This window comes from Aulonocara sp. 'chitande type north' Nkhata Bay, linkage group LG3 (assembly GCF_057382095.1).
Source record: "Aulonocara sp. 'chitande type north' Nkhata Bay isolate Kocher_YH1m ecotype deep benthic linkage group LG3, A_spYH_male_GT1.1, whole genome shotgun sequence".
Classification (NCBI taxonomy): domain Eukaryota; kingdom Metazoa; phylum Chordata; class Actinopteri; order Cichliformes; family Cichlidae; genus Aulonocara; species Aulonocara sp. 'chitande type north' Nkhata Bay.
In genome coordinates, this window is record NC_141346.1 from 53,941,974 (window position 1) to 53,963,764 (window position 21,791).

General features: G+C 40.9%; 3 protein-coding genes across 7 annotated transcripts; 1 reads left to right on the top strand and 2 right to left on the bottom strand.

The window, feature by feature from the left end:
• Positions 1 to 610: 610 nt before the first annotated feature.
• drap1 (DR1-associated protein 1 (negative cofactor 2 alpha)) lies at positions 611 to 8,603 on the bottom strand. Of its 2 annotated transcripts, XM_086285263.1 has the most exons (8): positions 8,504 to 8,603; positions 8,151 to 8,398; positions 7,483 to 7,555; positions 7,183 to 7,276; positions 5,914 to 6,039; positions 4,952 to 5,042; positions 4,765 to 4,853; positions 611 to 2,122 (listed from the first exon to the last, which is right to left on the bottom strand). In XM_086285263.1, the coding sequence occupies exons 2-8, from the start codon at positions 8,190 to 8,192 to the stop codon at positions 1,930 to 1,932; spliced, it is 708 nt and encodes a 235-aa protein (XP_086141389.1). In that variant the 5' UTR covers positions 8,193 to 8,398; positions 8,504 to 8,603; the 3' UTR covers positions 611 to 1,929. The 2 variants fall into 2 exon arrangements, with proteins under 2 accessions (XP_086141389.1, XP_086141388.1); XM_086285262.1 differs by lacking the exon at positions 8,504 to 8,603 and having other exon boundaries at positions 8,151 to 8,424.
• On the top strand, positions 8,329 to 10,528 carry lg3h11orf68 (linkage group 3 C11orf68 homolog). Of its 3 annotated transcripts, XM_086285260.1 has the most exons (3): positions 8,331 to 8,653; positions 8,727 to 8,796; positions 9,260 to 10,528. In XM_086285260.1, the coding sequence occupies exon 3, from the start codon at positions 9,303 to 9,305 to the stop codon at positions 10,044 to 10,046; it is 744 nt and encodes a 247-aa protein (XP_086141386.1). In that variant the 5' UTR covers positions 8,331 to 8,653; positions 8,727 to 8,796; positions 9,260 to 9,302; the 3' UTR covers positions 10,047 to 10,528. The 3 variants fall into 3 exon arrangements, with proteins under 3 accessions (XP_086141387.1, XP_086141386.1, XP_086141385.1); XM_086285261.1 differs by lacking the exon at positions 8,727 to 8,796 and having other exon boundaries at positions 8,329 to 8,653; XM_086285259.1 differs by having other exon boundaries at positions 8,332 to 8,796.
• Positions 10,524 to 21,540, bottom strand: rela (RELA proto-oncogene, NF-kB subunit a). Of its 2 annotated transcripts, none has more exons than XM_086285258.1 (11): positions 21,380 to 21,540; positions 19,577 to 19,612; positions 19,270 to 19,403; positions 18,326 to 18,471; positions 17,226 to 17,317; positions 16,745 to 16,879; positions 16,068 to 16,172; positions 12,962 to 13,177; positions 12,797 to 12,877; positions 12,607 to 12,690; positions 10,524 to 12,278 (listed from the first exon to the last, which is right to left on the bottom strand). In XM_086285258.1, the coding sequence occupies exons 1-11, from the start codon at positions 21,384 to 21,386 to the stop codon at positions 11,482 to 11,484; spliced, it is 1,833 nt and encodes a 610-aa protein (XP_086141384.1). In that variant the 5' UTR covers positions 21,387 to 21,540; the 3' UTR covers positions 10,524 to 11,481. The 2 variants fall into 2 exon arrangements, with proteins under 2 accessions (XP_086141384.1, XP_086141383.1); XM_086285257.1 differs by having other exon boundaries at positions 10,524 to 12,281.
• Positions 21,541 to 21,791: the final 251 nt, after the last annotated feature.

Sequence of the window (21,791 nt, forward strand, 5' to 3'; positions counted from 1 at the left end):
AGCAAAACCCCTCCCTCCTCACAGTGCGCTGAGTCAACGCTTGTGCAGGAAGGATGCAGTTGTTTTCGTGGTCCCGGCTCTGCACTGCTTGGTCGGCTGTGTTTGGAGGTGGGGGTAAGAGAGGCGGCTGCATTTACACGACAAAGGGGACTGTTTAAAAAAAAAAAAAAATAGAGGCAGGAGGAAGAGGAAAGGGGGCTGGATGAACAGTCAGGGCCAAGTGTGCCAGCTACTCTGAACACAACGCAAGCCCATGATAACAATCACATCTCTCACTTTTCCACAAACCTGTACTGTCTTGCACTTTTATCTGATTAAATACCAGAAGGAGACTGCAAAGCTGCGTCTTTCAGGCTGCTTGAGTCACCGGTTGGCAGATGCACAGCATCCAAGGTAAACTGCACAATAGAAAATGCAGAGAATTCCAAAGTGCAAGGATTTGGAACTACAAAGGATGTACTCCACGCCCACGAAGGTAAAAAAATTTCAGTGGAGGGTTTTTGAAATATTAGTAAGTGTACTTTGGTTTTGCCTTTAAGCCGATATTGAATATGGAAGGTACCTTCAAGCTCTCAATTCCAATGCAGAAATCAAACCAATACAAGGCCCATTTTAATTGAAATATGAACTTTATTTTACATACAAAATAAAAAGAATGTTAAAAGTTTACAATACAGTGCCAACTGTCTGTTTGCAACCATTTCATACGGAGACTGACACATAAACGGGCGCCCCAACTCTGCTTCCAATCAACACATTTAAAAGAATCTAAAAAGGGGAGGAAAACAGTCAGGATAAAGGAGCAAGTTACTCAAAATTGGAGGAGAGGCCAGAACAGAAATGAGAGAGGACAATAGAAGGGGGGAAAAAAGCTTTTAAAAACAAACATATGGTCCAAGAGTCACAGTATACTTCAGATGGGCAATTTAAGGGTATTAAATGGTCGAGTAAAGTAATAATAATAATAATAACAAGATCCAATTGCCAAAGTAACAGACCTCTGCCAGGGTCATGAACAACAAATAATTAACTCATTAACCTGCTGATATGATTGACTTCAGAGCTGTGAAGGTTTACAGTTCTCTTGATAAAAACGTGACTTAAAAATAGAAACTCATTGAAGGGGGGGGGGGGGGGGGAGAAAAAAAAAAAAGAGGTGTAGCTAGCTAATGTATAGTAAAAAATACACCTGCTTCCTTATTTATGTTACAGCCGGACAATTGGGCTGCGAGTTGTGACAAAGCCGGGAAGTAGAGCTCAGAGCTTAAAAGCTGTATATCACAGCCAATCTATAACATAGTCATAACACTTCAGCAGCGAGACACCAACCTTCTCGATGATCATCTTCCAAATACTGTGCTGTTGCCTTGAAAGAAAGCTTCAACAACTACTATGTACGGATTCTTTCAGCCAACCTGAGGATCTGAGTGACGACGACTGATATGTTCAGGTCTACAACAGGAAACTGAGGGGAAAAAAAAAGTTCCCAAAAGAAAAGAGAAAGAAAAGAAAAAGCTGCGAGGCCCAAGCTTGTTGTGCCTGCAAAAACGGTGACGACCACCATTTTTCCTAGTCAAAAATCGAGCGACTGACTTGTTAAAAAAGATCCTCGTTGGATTCTTCTCTACAATAAAATAAAAGTTTCTTTATAAAAAAAGAAGAAGAAGAAGAAAAAGAAAATTAAAACACATAATGTACAGGCTTTGTGTCTCTCGCGGTGGTGGTGGCTCTTATAGCTGGCCGCCAAGGGCGTTTTGGTCAGCAGGCTGCAATGAAGAGTCTCTCTCTCCTCTGCTTACAGCAGCTGCCAGAAAAACAACTTAAGAATTTGAAAAATAACATTGACTGTGTGTGTGTGTGTGTGTGTGTGTGTGTGTGTGTGTGGTAGAAGAGAATGAGAGAGTGTGTGAGCGGAGTGCTGAGAACGAGCTAAGAGTCATAGTCTTCGTCGTCGTCATCGTCGTCCCCGTTCTTGTGCGGTGCAGGGACTGTGGGAGGTGGTGCCATGCTCATCATGGAGGCGTGTGGGGCGAAGGCCACGGTGCCCGGAGGTTGCGTCGGAGCCATGTTGCCCATTGGGACCATGTTGGCCATGTGCATATACTGAGGGGGGGTGTTGGAGCTGTGGGGGCACAGGAACAGGTGTTAACCTCTGAGGAGTCGTGTGCATTTTATGCACAAACTACCTTTTAAATTGAAACATTATTAGTCAAATTAACTGTGCACTAAAAAAATAATGGACTATTTTAGAGTTAAGTATCCAAAATGAATCTTGATATTTACAGGGAACTCCAGGTACAACTTATTCAACTTGGGGCCAGCAAAGGTTTGTCTATCGATTCTAGTAGGAAAACAGCGCCCTCTTCCTGTTTTTGGCATAATTTCAGCCACCAGATTTCTCTCTCTTAACAGGCTACAGTAATAGTCATATATAAATATGCCTTTATGTGCTCTTAATGTGAGGCAATATAACTTTTTGAGAGAAAAAAAACTTTGCTTGTCTGGAGATTTTCTTACAAATGAAAAGTAAAAATGGCAGCACCTTCATGGGAGGCACAACGAAAACAGAGAGCAGCAGCTGAAAGATTATGCAAAGTAAATTGAGTGTTTATTTCTTAAGAGATCAGACAGCTTTGAACTCGATTTGCCGCTGATGTAATTACTGACCAATTAGTGCTTCTTCAGACAAGTCTTAAAATGCCATCCCAGTCAAGTGAAGAACCTAGCCTGGTGCCAGACGGAGTTCTCTGAGTATTTTGAGAAGCTGCTGATCTACTGGGCTTTTCCTGCACAATTCTCTCCGAGTTTAGAGAACAGTCCAAAATTAGAAGCTGTCCAGTTTGCAGGCAGTTCACTGGACGAAAATGTCTTGTCCAGAGAATAATGGGCAGACTGCTTTGAGCTGATAAGAAGCAACAAGAGCTCAAATAACCACTCGTTATTTGAGCGGACATCTCTGAATGCACAACACATCAAACCTTGAAGCAGATGGGCTCCAGCAGAAGACCACACCAGGTGCTGTCAGCTAGAAAGAGGAAACTGAGGCTACACTTCACACAGCCTCAACAAAATTGTACAATACAAATGGAAAAACGTTGCCCAGTCTGATCAGTCTTGATTTCTGCTGTGATATTTGGATGGCAGAGTCAGAATTTGGTGTAAACATGAAAGCATCCTGCCTTGGATCAGAAGTTCGTTCTGGTGCCATTGTTGTATGGGTGCATGGGTATTATACTGGTACACTTTGTGCTCCTTAGTACCAACTGAGCGTCATTACTAGAGTATTGTCACTAAGCATGTCCATCCCTTTATGGTCACAGCGTACCCATTTCTGATGGCTGCTTCCAGCAGAACAACGCAGCATGTCACAAAGCTCAAATCATCTCAAACTGGATTCTTGAACATGACAATGAGTCCAGTGTACTCAAATGGCCTCTACAGTCACCGCCAGTGGATGTGGGGGAATGGAAGATCACAGATATAGAGCCAAATCTGCAAAGTCGATATCATTCTTTGATGTCAGTTTGGACTAAAATCTTAAGAATGCTTCCAGCATTTTGATGAATCTATGCCACAAAGCATTTAGACTGATCTGAAGGAAAAACGGGGCCCAACCCAGTCATTTATACCTAACAAACTGGCATGTGAGTGTAGAGTTGTATATGAGGGGAGGTCACATTGGGTTTCGAATATTATTATATCTGCTTGTAACAGTGCAATAATGGAATACAGCAATAGAAAACACTTTGAACTGCAGACATCTCAGACTCCACAAGCCTCTTAATTTTATTCTGTGCTGGCAAATTTGACCAAATTAATAAAGACTGAAATAAAACACATTTCCTACATTCTTGGTTACTTTTTCAAGTATGCTATATGGTTATTTACTGTTTTTATTACCATTTTCAATATCATAATCTCAGTTCTCAAGTAAACTCAGCATCACAAAGAGCGATTTGCTCTTCAAGCTCTGTAATCAGCAGACTGCAGAACAGTGTAACCCTAACTGCACCGAGTGAATGGTTGAAGCACAAGTCTCGTGATTTGGCTAGTGGGAAAAGCCTCATACACGTCAGGTCCCTGCTAATCATTTCCCAAATTCATATCAATGGAATTTTTGAATTGTTGTTCCATGTTTAGACGAGTCTTCTGTTTTTATCAGTTGATATAAGAATCAAGTTAAAGTGCTAATTCTGCCAGCTGTGATGTCTCACAGCACGTGTGTAGATAAATTGCTGAAAGTGTGCTAGTACAGAATAAATGGGGACAGTAGTGTGAAGAGGTTTGAATACTCAGAATACTGAAAACCAGAGATGTGCTGTATAAATGCCAGTCCACACCACTCCATGTTGTTCCAAAGCAGAGCTCACTCAGGGTGCCAGACCCAACTTGTTTAGTTTATTCTGTAATGTGTAGGTATGTAAACATGTTTATGTTGGACTAAATGTGCCTAAGTAACTACTTGCATCTTTTGCTGTATTGGTTTGCCCTCTTGTGGGCATCATGTAGTGTTTGAATGGCTCAAATGTGTGTGGGTTGTTTATAATGATTCAGCAGTTCTCATGAATTCTATGCCATTTTCTAGGCGTCTATCTCCTTTGTCATATGCTGTAAATCATTTTACATCTCTGTATCAGAGAGTCTGTTTTTCAGAGGGAAGAGCAGTGCAAGAGCTTAAAAGAAAACACGCCCTCCCTCTCTCCGAGTCTGCAGTCTGGGAGGATATTTCCAGACACACCGTCTCATGTGGATCTGGACACAAACCTGTGGAACCTGGATGGAGCCTGCAGATGTGTGCTAGACTGAGAGCCGTCCTCGTCGTCCCCGTCTGTCTCGCTGTCTTCACTGTCGTCCTGTTTCCATCACAAGGAAGACAACAGTGAGTCGTCTCCCCTCATACAGACAAACACAGTAGACAGGTTCAGGCCTCTACATGCAAATCATCTCACACCTCCTGCTCCGACTCTGTTCCAGATAACTTCTTGTCCTTGCCTTTGGCGCCAGCACCTCCGTTTTTGCGACCAGACCCTGGTTTTCGACCTCTGAGGAAGAAAAAAGATAACCGTGTAAGGAAATGTGATAACAGGTCCTACTTTAAAGTTTCAGAAGAATGTTTACGAGACAACACATGAAACAGAACGTACACTTGGGCTACTGTGGACGAGGGAACCAGAAATCAATTGTTTAACTTAGTGCACAAAAATGTTTTAAATGAAAAACATAGTAGCTAATGTGGCTTTTTTTAAAGCAGAAATTCTCTCCTTGCAACTTTAAGATAACTCCAGAGTAGAACAGTGTGACGCATACTGCTGGTGGAAATTACTCTGAGGCACTTGCTGACACCAAATGTCTAAACATTACAAGTTTTACGACCACTTTGAATTGAATATGAATCCAATCAGCCGCAGTCTGCAGAGAAAAGAAACGTCTAATTCCCCGCCAAGCTCTCTGCTACAAATTAGCTGCGGTGCCGGCGTCTGATCTGACAGTCAATACTGCATTTTCTTGTCTACAATTCCTCAACAATTAATTTTCGCTCTGGCCAGTTCTTTCATTTTCTTCTGATAATCTAGAATCACAAAACTAAAGGAACACGGGAGTACGGTAACACTGCAAGGATTATAGACCAATTTACAGCAGTGCTCATTTCCAGAAGAAGAAAAGATAACGTACACAGATTCTGTCTGTTCGTGGAGCGAATCCTTTTTAGTTTAAACCGATGTGTGTGTGCACTTATCAGAGCTGACTGAATTACAAACTGCTTAATGAAATAAGTCCAAATTATCTGCAGCTGGATTGGCTGCCTCATATCACCCTGGAGTGTTTTGATCGTGTATGTGAAATACTCCTTCCATTTCAAAGCATCATGACTCTTTCTCTACGTGTTTGGGTGTCTGTGTGAGCGAATGTTACCTCCGTGGGACTTTCTCTCCTCCCCCCTCGGTGTGGTTCTCTTCCCCCTCTCCCTGCATGTCTGGCACCGCCGCAACCAGGTCTTTTAAAAAATCAAACTGCTGCTCCAGCTCAATGCACTGCTTTCTGTGAATAAATATGAACAGTTTTCTCCTCAGCCTTACTTGCCAAGTGAAATATAAGCTCGTATCAAAAAGACAGCAAGCTTAATGGTAGTACATACTCATTTTAGCAACACATACAGTCTGAGTCACAGGGAAAAATTGTTTTGGCGGGCTGTCTTACTCAGGCCAGAAATACTTTCAGATACAAGGGATTCAGCAGTGTACTGCAAATGTGCTCCACAGAACTATCAGGCTCCCACCACACAGTAAATCATGCTGTGTAACAGGATGCCATTTTTTTGTAAAGACGGCTCATAATGATTTTCCTTACTTATTTATCTTTTTGCAATGTGTAGGGTTAGTCCTTGTCAGTTCATCAAATGCTTTCCCACCTCACCATCTTACCTGAAAAAACATTCCAGGTGGAGGATACACATCCTAAATAGGAATCGTGGAAAATTTGAGGTTCCGGCTGTCATTAGCTTTCTCAAAAATATTTCAAAGGATGATGGCAGGGCTGTTTTTAGACATTTTCCAACATCATTTTTGAGGGGCTACTTTAAAATGACATTATCTACTTTAAAGTGTTTTAGGCAAATTTTTCTTAGGAAGATGAGAAAGAAAACCATCACAATCATTACTTAAAAAGTCAATTTGGATTTGGTACATGTTGTCATGTAAAAACAAAATTATGCTAGGGAATTATTCAAAAACACTCCTATTTTCAACATTTCACTGAGGATTATTTTTTGAGTAAACTAATGACTGAAGTCCTGAAATTTTGCACAATTCCCATTTTGTGAAATTTGATTAAATGAGATGAAAGAACTGTTAAATGTACTGTTAAAACCAATCAGAAGAAAACTGACTTAAAAGAAGTATGTTGTGTATATTACGAATAGTCGTTATTTTTAAATGTGAATCAAGCAAAGCTACTTTAGTAAAGTCCAAGAATGAAATTATCGAGCTGGAAGTTCATCATGAGTCCACTTTAAAAATAAACAAAATAAAGGCCTGACAGCATTTCAGCTACACTCATTAAAAACAAATACTATATAATATACCAGTGATCTGAACAGCAGATGGCTTTGCCTTCCTAAGACATTCATCTCCAACACAGTGCAACACAGACAGGGCTCTGAATGAAGACAAACACAGAACTTACAGATGTGCCGTTGTCATTGTCTTTGCATTCCTAGATTGGGTGACTTGACAAGCCTTTGTAAGCAAGGACTCCAAAAAAAGCTCCAGTGCTCTTGCTGATATCTTGGATAAGGGAAGTACAGTGAAGCAGTGGTGTGTTTGTACTTTAAATCATCAAACTACCAAACATGCAATAATAGACAACTTGACACAACAACACAACAGACTAAGGAAGCATTTTTCTCTAATTATTAAACAGTCTTTTACAATTTATAATTCAAGACAGAACTTGCACAGTGACGACTGCAGGCAGGAAGGATACATATAATAACAGGCACTGCTGCAGCCACTTTGCCTATTTCTTCATCTGTCTGCATAATCTTCTTAATCCTTGCCTGAAATGAGAAAAGGTCTATTTTTATGCATGTGTCTACAGCAACGCTTCAAATTTTCATTTTCTTAAAAAACAACAACAAACATTTTCAGTGAAAACGCGCTGAAATTCGGAGACAACCTAGTAAAGAGTTTGCAGTACAGCACATCGAATAACGTGAGGTCCCCACAAAGTAACTGCAATCATTACTATTACACTACTCACGTAGTGTGAGGATTGTAGATACATTATCCAGCTTATTACAATAAAGAATGGATTTATTCACATTTATTTACGTGCCGTTTAGCCTAGCTTGAGATGCTAAAAACAACGTCAATTAGTAGACCAACTTAAATAGCACGCCTGCTATGTGTGTACACCACCAACTAATGACATACAGGGGATGTTTGGTCACTAATTTCATGACATCAACTACTTTTCACTAAGGCACGTGCTTTGTATACTAAATGGTTTGGGAGTGTTAGATGGCTTGTATGCTCTCTAAGCAACAAAAGAGGCCGAATTCCACTTAAGCTAGTTACAGAACTTAGCTTTCCATGTTACACTTTGCTAACGTTAGCTTGCTTTGACACCGGCTCAGCACAGTTTAAACTTACCGGAGGAAATCTGGCGTTGTATTTCTTCTTTTTGCTGGGCATAATTAAATTACCTGGGTGGCTAAACTAAAATAAAATACAATATATGCTATATTCGTATTCTATTTCATACAGAAATTCGCCTCCACCGCGCGCACACCAGATAGTGGTGGCTATCCGGCTAACTAGTTAGCACATCGTCTTCGTCACTCGTTCCTCGGTGCGGTCAGTTTGTTTCCGCAGGGTCTCCGTGCCGTCAGGTTGGAGCGCTTGTCGTTCCGCAAATGCAAAGAAAAGAAATACTTTTATTTAACCATAGTAATGGAACATGTTTATTTTTAAAGCTTAACAAAATACAAATGTGGGAAACTTACATATTTGACTTGTACACATACCGAGGAACATGCAAGTTTTTTAAAAGTCGCTGAATCTAGTACAGCATAACTTATGTTTAAAATTATGTTATAGCAAAACGTAAAAAAAATATATTTATATTGTTACATACGGTCGAATTTGTGGACGAGGTACGTAATTTAATTGATGTATAAATAATTATTAGTTAAACTGCCAGCCACCTGAATGGGTTTTGGCTCTTAGATACAGAGGAGCTGCTGCGCTTATGCGGAAGATCAACACTGAACAACAAACTTCGACATCTACGGCTAGAGTAAGCCTTTATGTTCAAAGTTTAACATCGGCGTGCGATTATTTACGTTTTGTATGGGAAAACTGTGAATGTTAAAGAGTCAGTTGTATTCAACAGCTGGCTAGAAATGGCTAGCCAGGACGAGTGTGTACATTTATAAAGACGACTAGCTTGTCGGCTAGCTACAACAATGCTAAAGCAGTCAGAAAGCTGTTCTGCGTGTTCTTTGACATGTCAGCTGTAGGCGGTACGCTGGGGTCGATAGCAACTTTCGTGTGAAACTGAATCAGTGGTAGAGATACGCTAACTTTCGCTGTTGTAGCAGGCTAGCTAGTAGCATTCATAAGCAATTCAGTTGTCCACTTCTGTCGAAGTTAGGCAGGGTTGTAAGCTAATAAATAACAGCAAAAGGGTTGTAAGCTAACACAGAGGCTAAACCAGTGGTTTTTTATTCAAATAATAACTGCATTCTTCAACTCAACAGGCAGGCTTCAGAACTTGTTTACTCGTGTAACTGCTATACCATTATGGAGGAAGAAGAGAGCCCTGTTGATGGCGAGATGAGGACCCCCTTTGCTGCAGAGACCTATGCTGCTGAAGCCATGGCTGCAGACATGGACCCCTGGATTGTTTTTGACTCTAGAAGAACTCCCAGATCCGAGTTTGATGGCTGGTTGGAGAGTAACAGGCCCTCCCAAGTGTCCAGATTTGGAGACGAGGAGGGTGGCGTCAGCCCTGTGGGGTGGATTGCTGTGGTGGGCCCAAACCACTGCCCCAGTGGTGCGGATGTCACAGGACTCCAGGAGAGTTGGGAGAAACTTTTGGCGAGTTCCCGGCCCGTCACCTTCCAGACAGTGAGGGAGCTGGCCCTGAACCATAGAGTACTCTCAGGCAAGTGGCTTATGCACTTGGACACTGGTTTCAAGTTGGACCACGCTTGGGAATGTGTGGCAAGAGCAGCCCTAGATGGCAAGATCTCACTCGTTAAAGTCAGCCCATTTGACCGCAAGGCAGAGGGCAAGCAGGTCATTTGTGCCTATAACCAGAACTTCACTGATGAGAATGAGGTCATGAGGCTGGATTCGGTCATTCGTGCCACAGGGGTCAAATGCCCTCTCTCGTACAAGCCAGATGTGTATACATACCTGGGAATCTATCGGAACAACCGCTGGAATGTTTGCCCCACCATATACGAGAGCAAGTTCGACCTGGAGTGTGTGCCCAGGCGTTCCCACGTCATCAACAAAGTTACCAATCTTGAGGTAACATAAGCCACTCAGACCAAGAGAGGAGTTTTGCTGTAACAGTATGTGAAGAGGTGCGTGATGATCCCAGGAGATGGGTTGGACAGTACAGTCCTCTGACTGCAACTATTTAGAACATCATTGGTTGAACTCCGATCACAAATTCATCCTTTTTTTTTTTTCTAGAAAAAAAAAATCCAAAACACTAAATTTGTCTCTTCTTTTTGTGTTGTAAAATTTTCTGAATGACCTGAAACACTTTCAGATTTTTTTTATTTTGTATTGAAAATATTGTATACAAGAATAGTAGTACTAACAAGATTCTAACAGGCTCGAGTGCCGGGAAGAAGACTAACATCCTTGATTTGTATGCACATTTTCAGAAGATCCACTGAAGTACTCCTTGTTGCCATTTTACATTTGTCTCTTGCGTTCGCCTTTTTTTCCCCCCCTTTGTACTGTATAACAGTTACAGAGTTGCAAAGTAAAATACTCTTTTGAAAATCGTCTTTATATGTTGTGGTATTTATTGCCAAAACAGTGTTTTGTATGTTGACAAAGTCTCATTCCAAAAAAAAAAAAAAGCACAATTATACTACGATCCACTTTCATAATACACGTAAAAACATAATTACATTTCAGTAAAGCACCTTACTGCAGAGTATAGCAAGTCTGAAACAGCTGAGTTAAAATGCAACCATTACTGATAAAATAAGTGTAGAAAAACTGATTACAGAGCAGTGGAAACTATTACCACAAAAAGCACAATCTCTAGTATAAGCACATATATAGTAATGTTGCTTGTTTGATAAATGTACACCTTCATTTTGTTTCCAAGACATTCAGATAGTTTGTGTTAACCTTCAGAAAACAATGGTGCAATCCAAAGAGATTTTTTTTTTTTAAAAACGGACATAATCTGTGTAGACTTACCTCTAGATCTGATTACATATATATGAACCCTTTTGTATAAAGACAAAAAAAGAGACAAAAGCTGCACATTTTTGTGGCCACAGCTACCAAAATTGTTCAAATGACAGTACAAAAACATGCTTAACATGTTCCAAAAATAATCACCACACCGGATACCTTTATCAAAGTACCCATGCTGTCTGTCTTCGTAAAACATTCGCTGGAGAATCTGTCTCCACCATCAATATGTTGACAGTGACCTAAACGTTTAGTCACAGATGCTGGACATGGGTTTCACAGGGCATGAAATCTGATCACCTACATTATGGGTTTTGTAATTTATCAGACAAACTATATGACTGGGCAAGGCGTCAGACTGAATACCATAAAGTCATTGCTGGTATTTTAAGAAGTGTGTCCACAGTGAGCAGTGCTGCTACATTCGGTCTCCTCTGCCTACTTCCTTTTTTGCCTTACAATAATAAAGAAGTTTTAGTCCTGATGGCCACAGGGGAAGATACAATTGGTCTTTGGAAAAATGAAAGAAACTTTAAGTCGGGTGTCCTGACACAAACCCAGCTTGGCTTCCACTGTTAAAAATGGAAATAAGACGGTCCTCATCAGCAGACATCAACTCATCGAAGTCTTCGAGCATTTGGTTGTTATTGGGTCTGCTGTCTGTCATGATTTCGTTCTGGAGCAGATGCACAATGCTGTTGGGGTAATTCATCCAAGTGCTTCCTGGGTTGCTGGCAGGGTCAGAAGTGTTCTGAGATGCTGCACTAGTCTGGGCAGCGGTAGAGGAGCCCGAAGGGCCAGTCGGCTGACATGAAGGATGATTTACGATTTGGGGGTTCAGAAGATCCTCCAAGTCATCCATGTTGAGGCTGTCCAGGTTGACTGGGACCTGGCCTTCAGTGAAGCTAGGGAAATCTGGGATATCGTCATCAACAAGTGGTGGCTCTCCCCGGAACTGAGTGCTCTGGAGGGCGAAGGAGTTGCTTGTCTGTGAAGAGGCCAAGTTTACTTGAGAAGCTGAGGGCTCCTGCTGGGTGATAGTCGAGGAAATGTTGGGGAAGAATTCATGAAGATCTGACAGGTTGACCGTTGAGTAGTCCTGATTGGAAGTGGAAGTGATGGTAGAGGTGGCCGGTGATGGGTTCATTGAAAAGCTAGACACTGGGTTTGCTTTTGGTTGGGAGCCCAGGGCTGTCATCTTCCACTGGTTGGTAGGAGCTGCTGACATGTTGGAGGCTTCTACTTTTGTCTGCTCAGAAAATAGCTGGCCTGGTTGGAAGGGGTATTGGGGATGTGATTTTGCCCCAGTGGGACCAGTGGGCACCACAGCTGCTGCAAACACAAGCAAGTGATTTGAGAACTCACTGCAGAAAATCCTTATCACATATTTCACATACACAAAGTTCACCGCTAATGACTCAACTGCTTTAAGACAGGAAGACGAGGAGATTGAAACTAACACCAATCTAAATTACTGTTTTATTATTTAGAGTATTACTTATTATAAGCGGACATTAACTATCATCAAATTACATTTGCCAGAAATGACAATTTTTGAATGAATCCATTTGTTAGTTGGTGTAAAAGATATCAGGAAGTAAAGTAAAATGTCTTCAAATGAGTTCAAATAAGGAAGGAACATCTGCAACAGACTCACCAGCTTGTGGGTTCAGTAATTGAGGCTTGGCTGTCAGCTTTCTCCTTGATGGGTTTAGGTGCTGTCTATCTTGTGGAGTGGTCACTGAAATGTCAGAAGACGTCTTTATAATACCGTGCTTAACAACAGTGTAACCATTATCCAATTATACTATGCTCAGCTGACAGAAAAAAAAATCTTATTAACCTACCACTAGATAGCAAGGGCCCTAGCTTCAGGTTCTGGAACATATCTCCTGTCCGCTTTCTCTTCTCACTCAGCCTGTATTCATCTGCCAGGGTGGAAATGATAAAGAAGTTAAATTTGAGAAAAGTTGCACATATTCAGCACATTTTCTGCATATAATATATTTTACCTGGATCTGACGGCAGGTACTGGAAGTCCATTGGCTCACTGACTTCTCGGTCAGAGGGCCGCCGGAGTTGCATCTTGACTCTCACTGGCTCAGTGAGGTTAGTGTCACGGTAGGGCGGAGTGCGAAACACAATGGCCACCTGCCTGTGGACATCAGCTTGGGAGAAAGTGCCCTTCCCCTCCCAAGAGTCTTGGAAGAAACGCACCTCAATGTCCTCTGCAGGGAAACAGAAAATGGCAAATGTAACAACATACTGCAGCTGGTGAAGAACTCAAAAAGAATAATCAGATAATCGGGCACTAACTCGCCGGCTTCGGTGCAAAAGCAGCTCTGATGTTTTTGATTAACAGAGAAAAGACCCCGGGGGTGTTACATCACATTTGCTGCTACGCAACACTCAAGTCTAACAACAACTCAGAAGGCTCGCAGCCAGCTTCAGTTGTTAAACTTCAACCAAAAGGGTTTAATGTTCAAAGCAGATATGTGACAGCGCCGCTCGTTGTGAAAGTAGCTGTGTGACAGGCTCCCAGAGACAGCAGGACCGAGAGATGAACTAGTACAAAATTCAGCCTTCTCACGATCTTTTTTCGCAATGATGCAATTTGTATCCAGTTTAAGATGTATCAAATGATACTCAGGGGAGCACCCACATCCAAATTACAAAGCATATATGTGTGCCATGATCAAACAGCAGCAGATAAGTGAGGGAAGAAAAAAAAGGCTTGTATAATGAGCATAAAGTGATCACTTTAAAAGAAACTGTTGTACAGAAATGAAAAGAACTGGAAAAGAATGAGAAGAAGAAGAAAGCTTTAACTCAGCACAAAAACAGATTAGGTGACTGCTTTGCATTGTGTTACACACAGCAGCTTCCATGAGATGCAATGAAATCCCACACGTGGAACAAAGGCACAGTCTGAACCCAGAGGTTTCTGAAGTGCATACGTGATGCTTCAGTCAACATTTTTTTTTAAATTTCCATCATCACCTACAGCAGTTTCCTAGCAGCTAACATTAGCACTCCCTTGGAGTCATCTTTGTGTCCACCTAAATCAAGTCCTTGTCACTACTTTTCTCTCATTGCTGCTGAGACCTGCTGCCTGCTGAAAACAACCTCAGTGAGTTCAAAGTTTGCAGACAGGAAAAACCAACACACAATAAAATAATTCCTCTGATCATTTTTGGAGACTGTATTCTAGTGGGGAGGTAGAGCATACAGCCCGATCCGGCGGGGCGGTGTGGGAAGCCAGATCGAGCGCCCCCTTCTGGCTCTCCTCTCTGCACTCTCCTATCTTGTCTCTTTTGTCTTACTTCTCTCTATCACCTTTTCTATCCCTTTGAAGAAGAATCCAAGGTCCACTACTGATAATGTGTCCCAAATCTTAATATGATCATTTAGATCAGATCTCTAATCCCCCCAAAAATGTCAGATTAGCCTGGGTAAAACACCAAAGGTTTCTGGGCTGCCTTTCCTCATAACAGCCATCCCTCAAGCTTCTCGCCATTTAACGCAATGCATTATCAGGGACTACAACATCTAGTCCTTTTACTGAATTAGCAAGTTACACCTTTCCCATTTAAGACAGTCGTTTGATGAATTATTAAAGTGTAACTGTAGTGTATTATAGTGCAATATCATGATTAATGTGGCTTTAAAGTCTATTAATGGGAAGCAGTGACTAGCAAATAGAATGATCTGGGATATAGCACTGCATGCTATATTACAATATTAAATCAATAAATAAATAACATAACAACAGCTGGTCGAGTTGCTGGTGTTACTTTCATTATGAGAAAAGTGCTTCATCAATTGACTTTCAAGACCGAGCCGTTATTTATCTTTCCTTGTCTACAGTTGGCCCAGACAAATTTCAGTTTTCCATATCTGTCTGACATTAGCCAACATTAATTAGCAGTCAGTGTGCAGTCATTCAAGAATATTCTCATTGACTGTACAATGGGCAGTGTTGTTGACTGCGCTGTCTAACATCTATAAGCTTAATGTTCACTACATGTTTGCTTAGAATATCTAAGTCACAGCATGCCAAAGAAGACGTAGGAGTAACACACATGGTCAAAGAGACTAGTAAATCTTTTTATTACAGGTGACCTGTATTATAATGTTCAAACAATTTCTGTGTTTATTGCTTGAGGCTTCGAGTATAGATATATCAGTATTGGCATATTTGACCTACGTATGTTCATTAAGTGGCAGCTTTGTTGGCTCTGGCATCAGCTAGCAGCCTATTCTGTATCTGAACAACAACAAAAATGATATCACTGTGTAAACTCACTGCTCTGGACAAACACAATCGTGTTATTCCTTAGTTGTTTCTCTGAAGTGGAATCTGTCAGATAATTTGGCAACAGGAAAGGCAGTGGTAGAAGTAAAACTTCCAGATAAAAAAAGCCTTTTTAAAAACCATTTTAGGGGAATGAGGGTAAAGCTGATTTAGTTCATCTGGAAAGAACAGATTTTTTCAGTGTGACCAGTCGAGAAGTTTTGTTAAGAAATACAGAACATTTTATTTGAATAACAGATCCTGAGGTTGACTGTAAGAAGACACAGTCTTGCTCTACTTAAGGTTGGCTAACCACGTATGTCCAGTAAAAAAGTGGACTTGCTGTAACTTAAAGGGGAAATGAGCACTGAAAGCCTCAGTACGTCTCTCTAACACGTGTTTGTAAGTTGCATTATGATATAGGACGGGTCAGTTTAGTGTGTAATGCCAGGTAGTCTGCATTTTCTTTTTAACTTTTTTAATATATCCATTACATGCATAATTAGCACATCTGCTGTTTTGAAGAAGGAAACTAAGCCATGACAGCTGCTGTAAAAAATGGAAACCCAGTCACCTCATATAGTATATTTATTTAGTGAGTCACTCTTCTATTTTGAGACCACTTGCTTCTAACTTCTTCTCTTCTCACACAATCTTCTGTGGGTGTAAAGGACTTACACCGTTTCCGCTCTACGTGTATTGCAAGTTTTACATCTGCTTACTCAGTCCTGAGTTCTATTTATGGATTATTCAGTCTGAAAGTGTAGGTTTAGTTGTGCTGTGTGCCGCTGTGCTCTTTCGGTATCTGTACAGTAACACTGTACCTTTTTGCACTTTGTCACACAGCAGAAAGATTTCATCCCCTCCTTTGCAGCTTCCAGAGTTGCGGTTGACTCTGCAGATCTTTAGCTCTGCTGTGTTTGGAGCCCCTGCAAGACAGAACAAAAGCCTTTATGTGCCCATGAACACGATAGTAGTGCAACACTTAAATATCACACAAATGCTAAACGCACAGTGAGGCCCGCTCTGGCTGGCACTTCGATACTTGGGTGGCTAACGTCTCCGTTTTATTTGGCTTACTTTGTCTACTTTTTTTGTTTGTTTGTTTTTTGAAACACAGACAATTGACATTTTTCGAAAGTGAAATTAAACTTTTTCAGCTGTTTGGAGAAACACAGATGTATGTGTTTGATCCACAAGTGAGTCTGTGGTGATGTCTATTTCTTGTAAATACCTTCAAACTGAGAGGAAACATTAATTTGCAAAGAGGAACAGAGAATCACTGAGGGCATGGAAGGCTGCAGGACATTTGGAAGTTTTATAGTCGTGATTATACGTGTGAACGTGCTGGTACAGAGAGCTCAGACTGATACTCGTCTCTCTACAATGGTACAGTACTTACTATAAGCACCTCTTACCTTATATTAACATATAAGAAATATCTATATCAGCTAATTTGGTGCATATGCATTTCTGTTCACGTGTGCTGTGTTCAACTCACTGTTGTCATAGATGGGCTGTGATACCACAGGCTCCAGAGGATAGAGCTCCCCTGTAGAGAGAGTGATGGAGGCCTGGAAGCAAAGCCGGACTGAATTTAGGTCAAACTCTTCCTCCCACACCTTAGCCTCAGGAACTGCATCCAAGAAAGAGAAGGAAAAGGGCGTGGTACGCAACACACAATAAAACACTCAAGCAAACCACTGCATCCTGTCGTACTACTTTTCAGCACACAGCCACCACCCGCTATCGTCTCAGTAACAAACATGAAGTAGAATTTGCTTAGTGTTGTTGATAAGAGTTGACCATACAGAAGTTAACGCATAGCTGTTGCATGAGAAGAAGTCAGTAATCCAAATTAAGCACATGATTACAATTATCCTCCAAAATGATGTTATCATATCCTTTAAGGACAAAGGTAGTTAACATAAACAATCACTAAAATCTGTGGTGGAGACTCATCTCTAACTATGGCCACTTACTGTTAAAGGGGTTATTGTTTGTCTGCAGTCTACAAGTGATGGCCTCATTTACATCCTTCTTCTTCACACATTGTATACCCAGGTTCTGAAAACTGAAAAGACAAAAAACAAAACAACTTTTTAGACATCTAGCAACACAGTTCATGCAATCATCTTTTGACCCAGTTTACTTTTTTGGTTAACGAAATAGTAGGCATTGCACTGCTACTTCCTGAAGTATTTGCTGTTCTTGACTTCTACCCCATATCTACCCTTATTCTGGCTGCACTATAATGACTGTGTTTGAACTGCTTGTGTCCAGTACCTGCATTATACCTGCATTATAACCTAACCTAATTATTATTATTATTTTTTTATTATTATTATTGTTGTTGTTAGTCACAGTCAAATATAGTTTAACAATTAAAAGCTTGTTAGCATACAGATTTTTTTATGTACTTTTCTGGGTTATTTAACATGATGTTTCATTAATTTAGACTCCAGGGAGACTATAATTAGAAATAACAGTGTAACGGTTTCCCTTTTATAACTCGTGTGGTGATCTAGAGCAATGATCAGGATATAAACTGTTCAGTGTGAAAAACAATTGCCTAACATAAGCACGTGCAGTTGCTCATGTTGAATCACAGTGCACACATCTGTCTGCAGTACAAGCTGATTTGTTTGACTTTTGTCACTGTTTCAATGAAGACAGAAAAAAACTGTCATGTCTTGCCAGATATATGGGTTCAGTAGGTTTCAACATATCTTATCAGTCAGTATTTCCACTTCAGAACCAAATTGGGAATGATTTGGGGTTTTTTCCAACTTGTGGAAATTTTGTTCTGGTTGTAATACAGAGGAAATGTTAACTCTTTTGTGCTAAAAAAAAAGTATTCTGTTAAATTTTTGCTCATCTAGACACCAAGTAAGGTGACAGTACACACGTCATTTTCCAGAACCGATCAAGGGCTAATCTAGGTCAGTCACTGCAAAACTTCACTTTGCATTAGCCTGAAACTGTAGTTTTCCTCGAGACACTGTAGCGCTCTGTATTGCTTTTTTTCCTTTAGGTTTCTCTGAAGTGTCTAATTTTATCTTTACATACAAACTAGTCCTACCTGTGTATCCGTCTCTCCTGCAGGTCAGCCTCATAGTAGCCGTGTTTGCAGTCTTTTCCAACCAGCTCATGAGGATGAGGCTTGTAGGGTGAGTTCTTTGTCACCAATGAGATGCGAACACGCAGGGGGCCGCTGTAGTTGTGCACCTGTCCATAAAAAAACAGAGTTTTACTGATAGAAGGTTCAGCCATAAGGGCACTTGCATTGTCTGCAGCTAAAACAAACTCACTGCATGCAACTTGCAGAGAAGAATTACAGGTTCTGATACACAAACGTTCGTCTGATGACTTACTGGTGGTGCTGTTCATTTTAGGGTCTATGACTAAGTTGTTTGCAATGCTTCACCCCTTTAATTCAAGTTAACAAACTGGACATCTCAACTATGTTTATAGTACTGATGCCTTCTAGGACATTTTTAATATAAGTTATCTGCACTAACTGCCTGTCAGACAGGTCCATTCTTCAGTTTGGGTTTATGACTTTGTACTAACAGATGTACCTTGCAAACCAAGCTTGTTAGCGTTAGCTGATAACATCCATTCTTTCATAGTCCAGAATTAATTTTGCCGATATTGTAGGAAAAATGTATTCTTCTGGAAATTACGTTTTCAATTGAAATGATCAACACAAATATATATATGATATTATATAATATATAATATAATATTGGATTTCTTTCTTGCATCATCCATCACGCATACACAGTCTGTGTTCCTAACATTCAACAGGAAAAACAGATGTTTCAGCTGCAGAAAGCATTTTTTCAGCACTGACCTTCTCCACCATAAATGTACAGTTGACGTACATGAGTCACTGTGGAAACAGTTGCTGTGGTTGCATGCACCCGTTTTACCTAAATCTTCACCAATGTGTATATTATCTGTAATGTAAATGATATTTAATGAATCATCGCTAAAACGCATCAGTAAGTTGTGCCAACTCACCTTGATTGCTGGGTGCGTCTTAGTGGTGTCATTGCTTTTTTCTCCGGGAATGCTGCCAGCAGACCGTCCCTCACACTTGTACCTAAATCTCATCCCCCTTTGCTTTGGCTGCTCGATAATCTCTATGTAGGGAGCTGTTGAGGAAAGCAAAGGCATTGTGTCATTGTGAAATACTGCTTTACTTGTGTCAGTGTGTCAACACAGACAGCCTCATCGATCGTCACTACACCCGAGGGTAGAAATGTTTACTCATGAAATCACTGCAGAGAACATCAGTAATTCTTTTTAAAAAGGAAAGTGTGCTTACCCTGGTTGAGCGGGGTAAGGCTCCATCCATATCCAGCTGTGGTGAACAGAAACAAGAAAGGAATTTAACCAACTTATTGAGGAAAAACTGCAGGTTTTCCATCTACGACTTCCACGAGGAAGCACGCAGTGGTGGTGGAGATGACAAAAATAACAGAAAACAGATTTGTTGCATATTTGAGGTTTAGTCAGAGTTTGTCATTTGTGGTGAGGTCAGGGTGGAATTCTACAGGAGAGTGCAGCGTCCAACGGGGTCGAAGGATGCCGAGATACAAGGGCCTCCCAGCTAAATATAATCTCTGGTTGTCATAAACCACTTGCCTGTAAAGCTACCGAGAAGGAGACGAAGTGCAGAAAAAGGCAAACAATGACAGGCAGGGCTTTTAATATTGGTGTCAGGTTACCAGCTTTGTTGCTGGAAGCCTTTAGTGCAGGGTGCACTCCAGTTTCAGGCAGTAAGTAAGGTGTAACACTGGGTGAGTCGATCAAAGCTCCACCCATCAGCAGGCAGGAAAGGTTCAGCTCAAAAGCTTGAGTAGAGTCCTTTCCATGCTGTAACATGTTCGCTTTCTAGCCTTAGCTCAAAGACATTATTCTTGCTTTTTCTGATCATACCTAAAATGCCAGAATAATACTGAATGAAGAGGCTGTGCAAAGCCCCAAAGTGAAGACTAAAAATAACAAACAAACAAACAAAAGTTGTTGTTTGTTAAAATAAAAGGATGACATGAGTCTGTAATGACTGCATTTTGACCACTTATGTGAAAGACAGTCTTTTCTACTTACTGAGTCTGGATGATGTGAAAGTGAAAGCACATACCCACAATGACCGAAAGATCATTAATGACTGAATTAAGAGCATCACAGCTGAGGCCTTCGATACTGTTGCTAGAATCACTTTCAATTTTACTGACCGAACAAAGGGACATACTTTTATGATGCTCAGTCAGATGTTGGCTGTTTGTCGTGCCAATATCGACAACCAAGACAGAGATAAGTGACACTTATCAACAAACATAATCTATTTTAAGGTTTATAACATTTGCATAAAGTGTGGCTGCACTCTAAACATAGGAAGTCAACAGAACTCCATTATAAAATCTCGTTTGTTTATGGTTTAGCCTAAAGGCAAAGGTATATATGGAATAAAATAGAAACGGAGGCGGCTGTGAAATCTTCACAGTATCTGCATACACGTGTTCTCCTGAACACAGAGCTTATTACCACAATTTCCTATCGGAACCGTTTTTGTCAATTAAAGCCGGAGTGGGCGGTTGCTAAACGCGTCGACCAATTAAATACGACTTTTTTTTATTGAAAAGAACGTTATACGGTGATTTTAACCAGGCCGAATTTAAAATACACTATTCACTGTTACTGACAAGCTTTTGAGTGCGTGATTCACAAAGAATATTTCCACTTACATACAGAAAAACATTAAATGGCGAGAGTTCTGAACGAAGTTTCAGTGGCTAGAAGGAAATCTCTCAAGTGGACAAACCCCACAGGCCTCTTGGCAGCGCGAGACTTGTTTGGTTCGCTCCGCTCGTGCCAGTTGAGTTGTCCACAAGCTGAGAAATTCATTCAGTTAAACATCAAGTTTCTCTCGGCTATTTCACATGTATGCGATAAACCAAAGTTAAGTCAAACTTCTGTCTGTACGTTAGCTTACTATTCGGGAACAGACTCCTCCTGTTGGCGCAAAACCCAATGATAGCGGGGCTTTCCCTTGTGCGCAAAACAACTCCCTGTACAGTTTCGCCTCCCGTGTCTGAGATGAGTAAATAAAAGCAGCTCCACTTACGGTCCATGGCTGTGTCCAAGTCCAGCTCACGCTCCTCGATATCCCCCGCTGTTTCTCAATAATTTGTATCTTATTTTAAGCCAAAAAAGAGCAGGAAACACGGCACTACAGACTCCACGAAGTTCTTGACAGAGCCGCTCTGTCGCCTCCTTCGCTCCACCTACGTCTGTGTACGAGAGTGTACAGTTAGTAAAGCCACAGACATAGTTACGTTCGTGCTCACGGGTTTTCCGGTAAGGAACATCTATTTGGGAAGCGATGTGCTGCAACTTTGTTGTGCAACACGCCTCTCGCCAAGTTGCAGCAACTGCACAGTACGTGCTTTATTCTCTTCATTGTTTGATTTTTTTTTATTTGATTTGATTTTTATTGATTAGCATTCAAATATCTCAGTGAAAACAGAACAAAGATC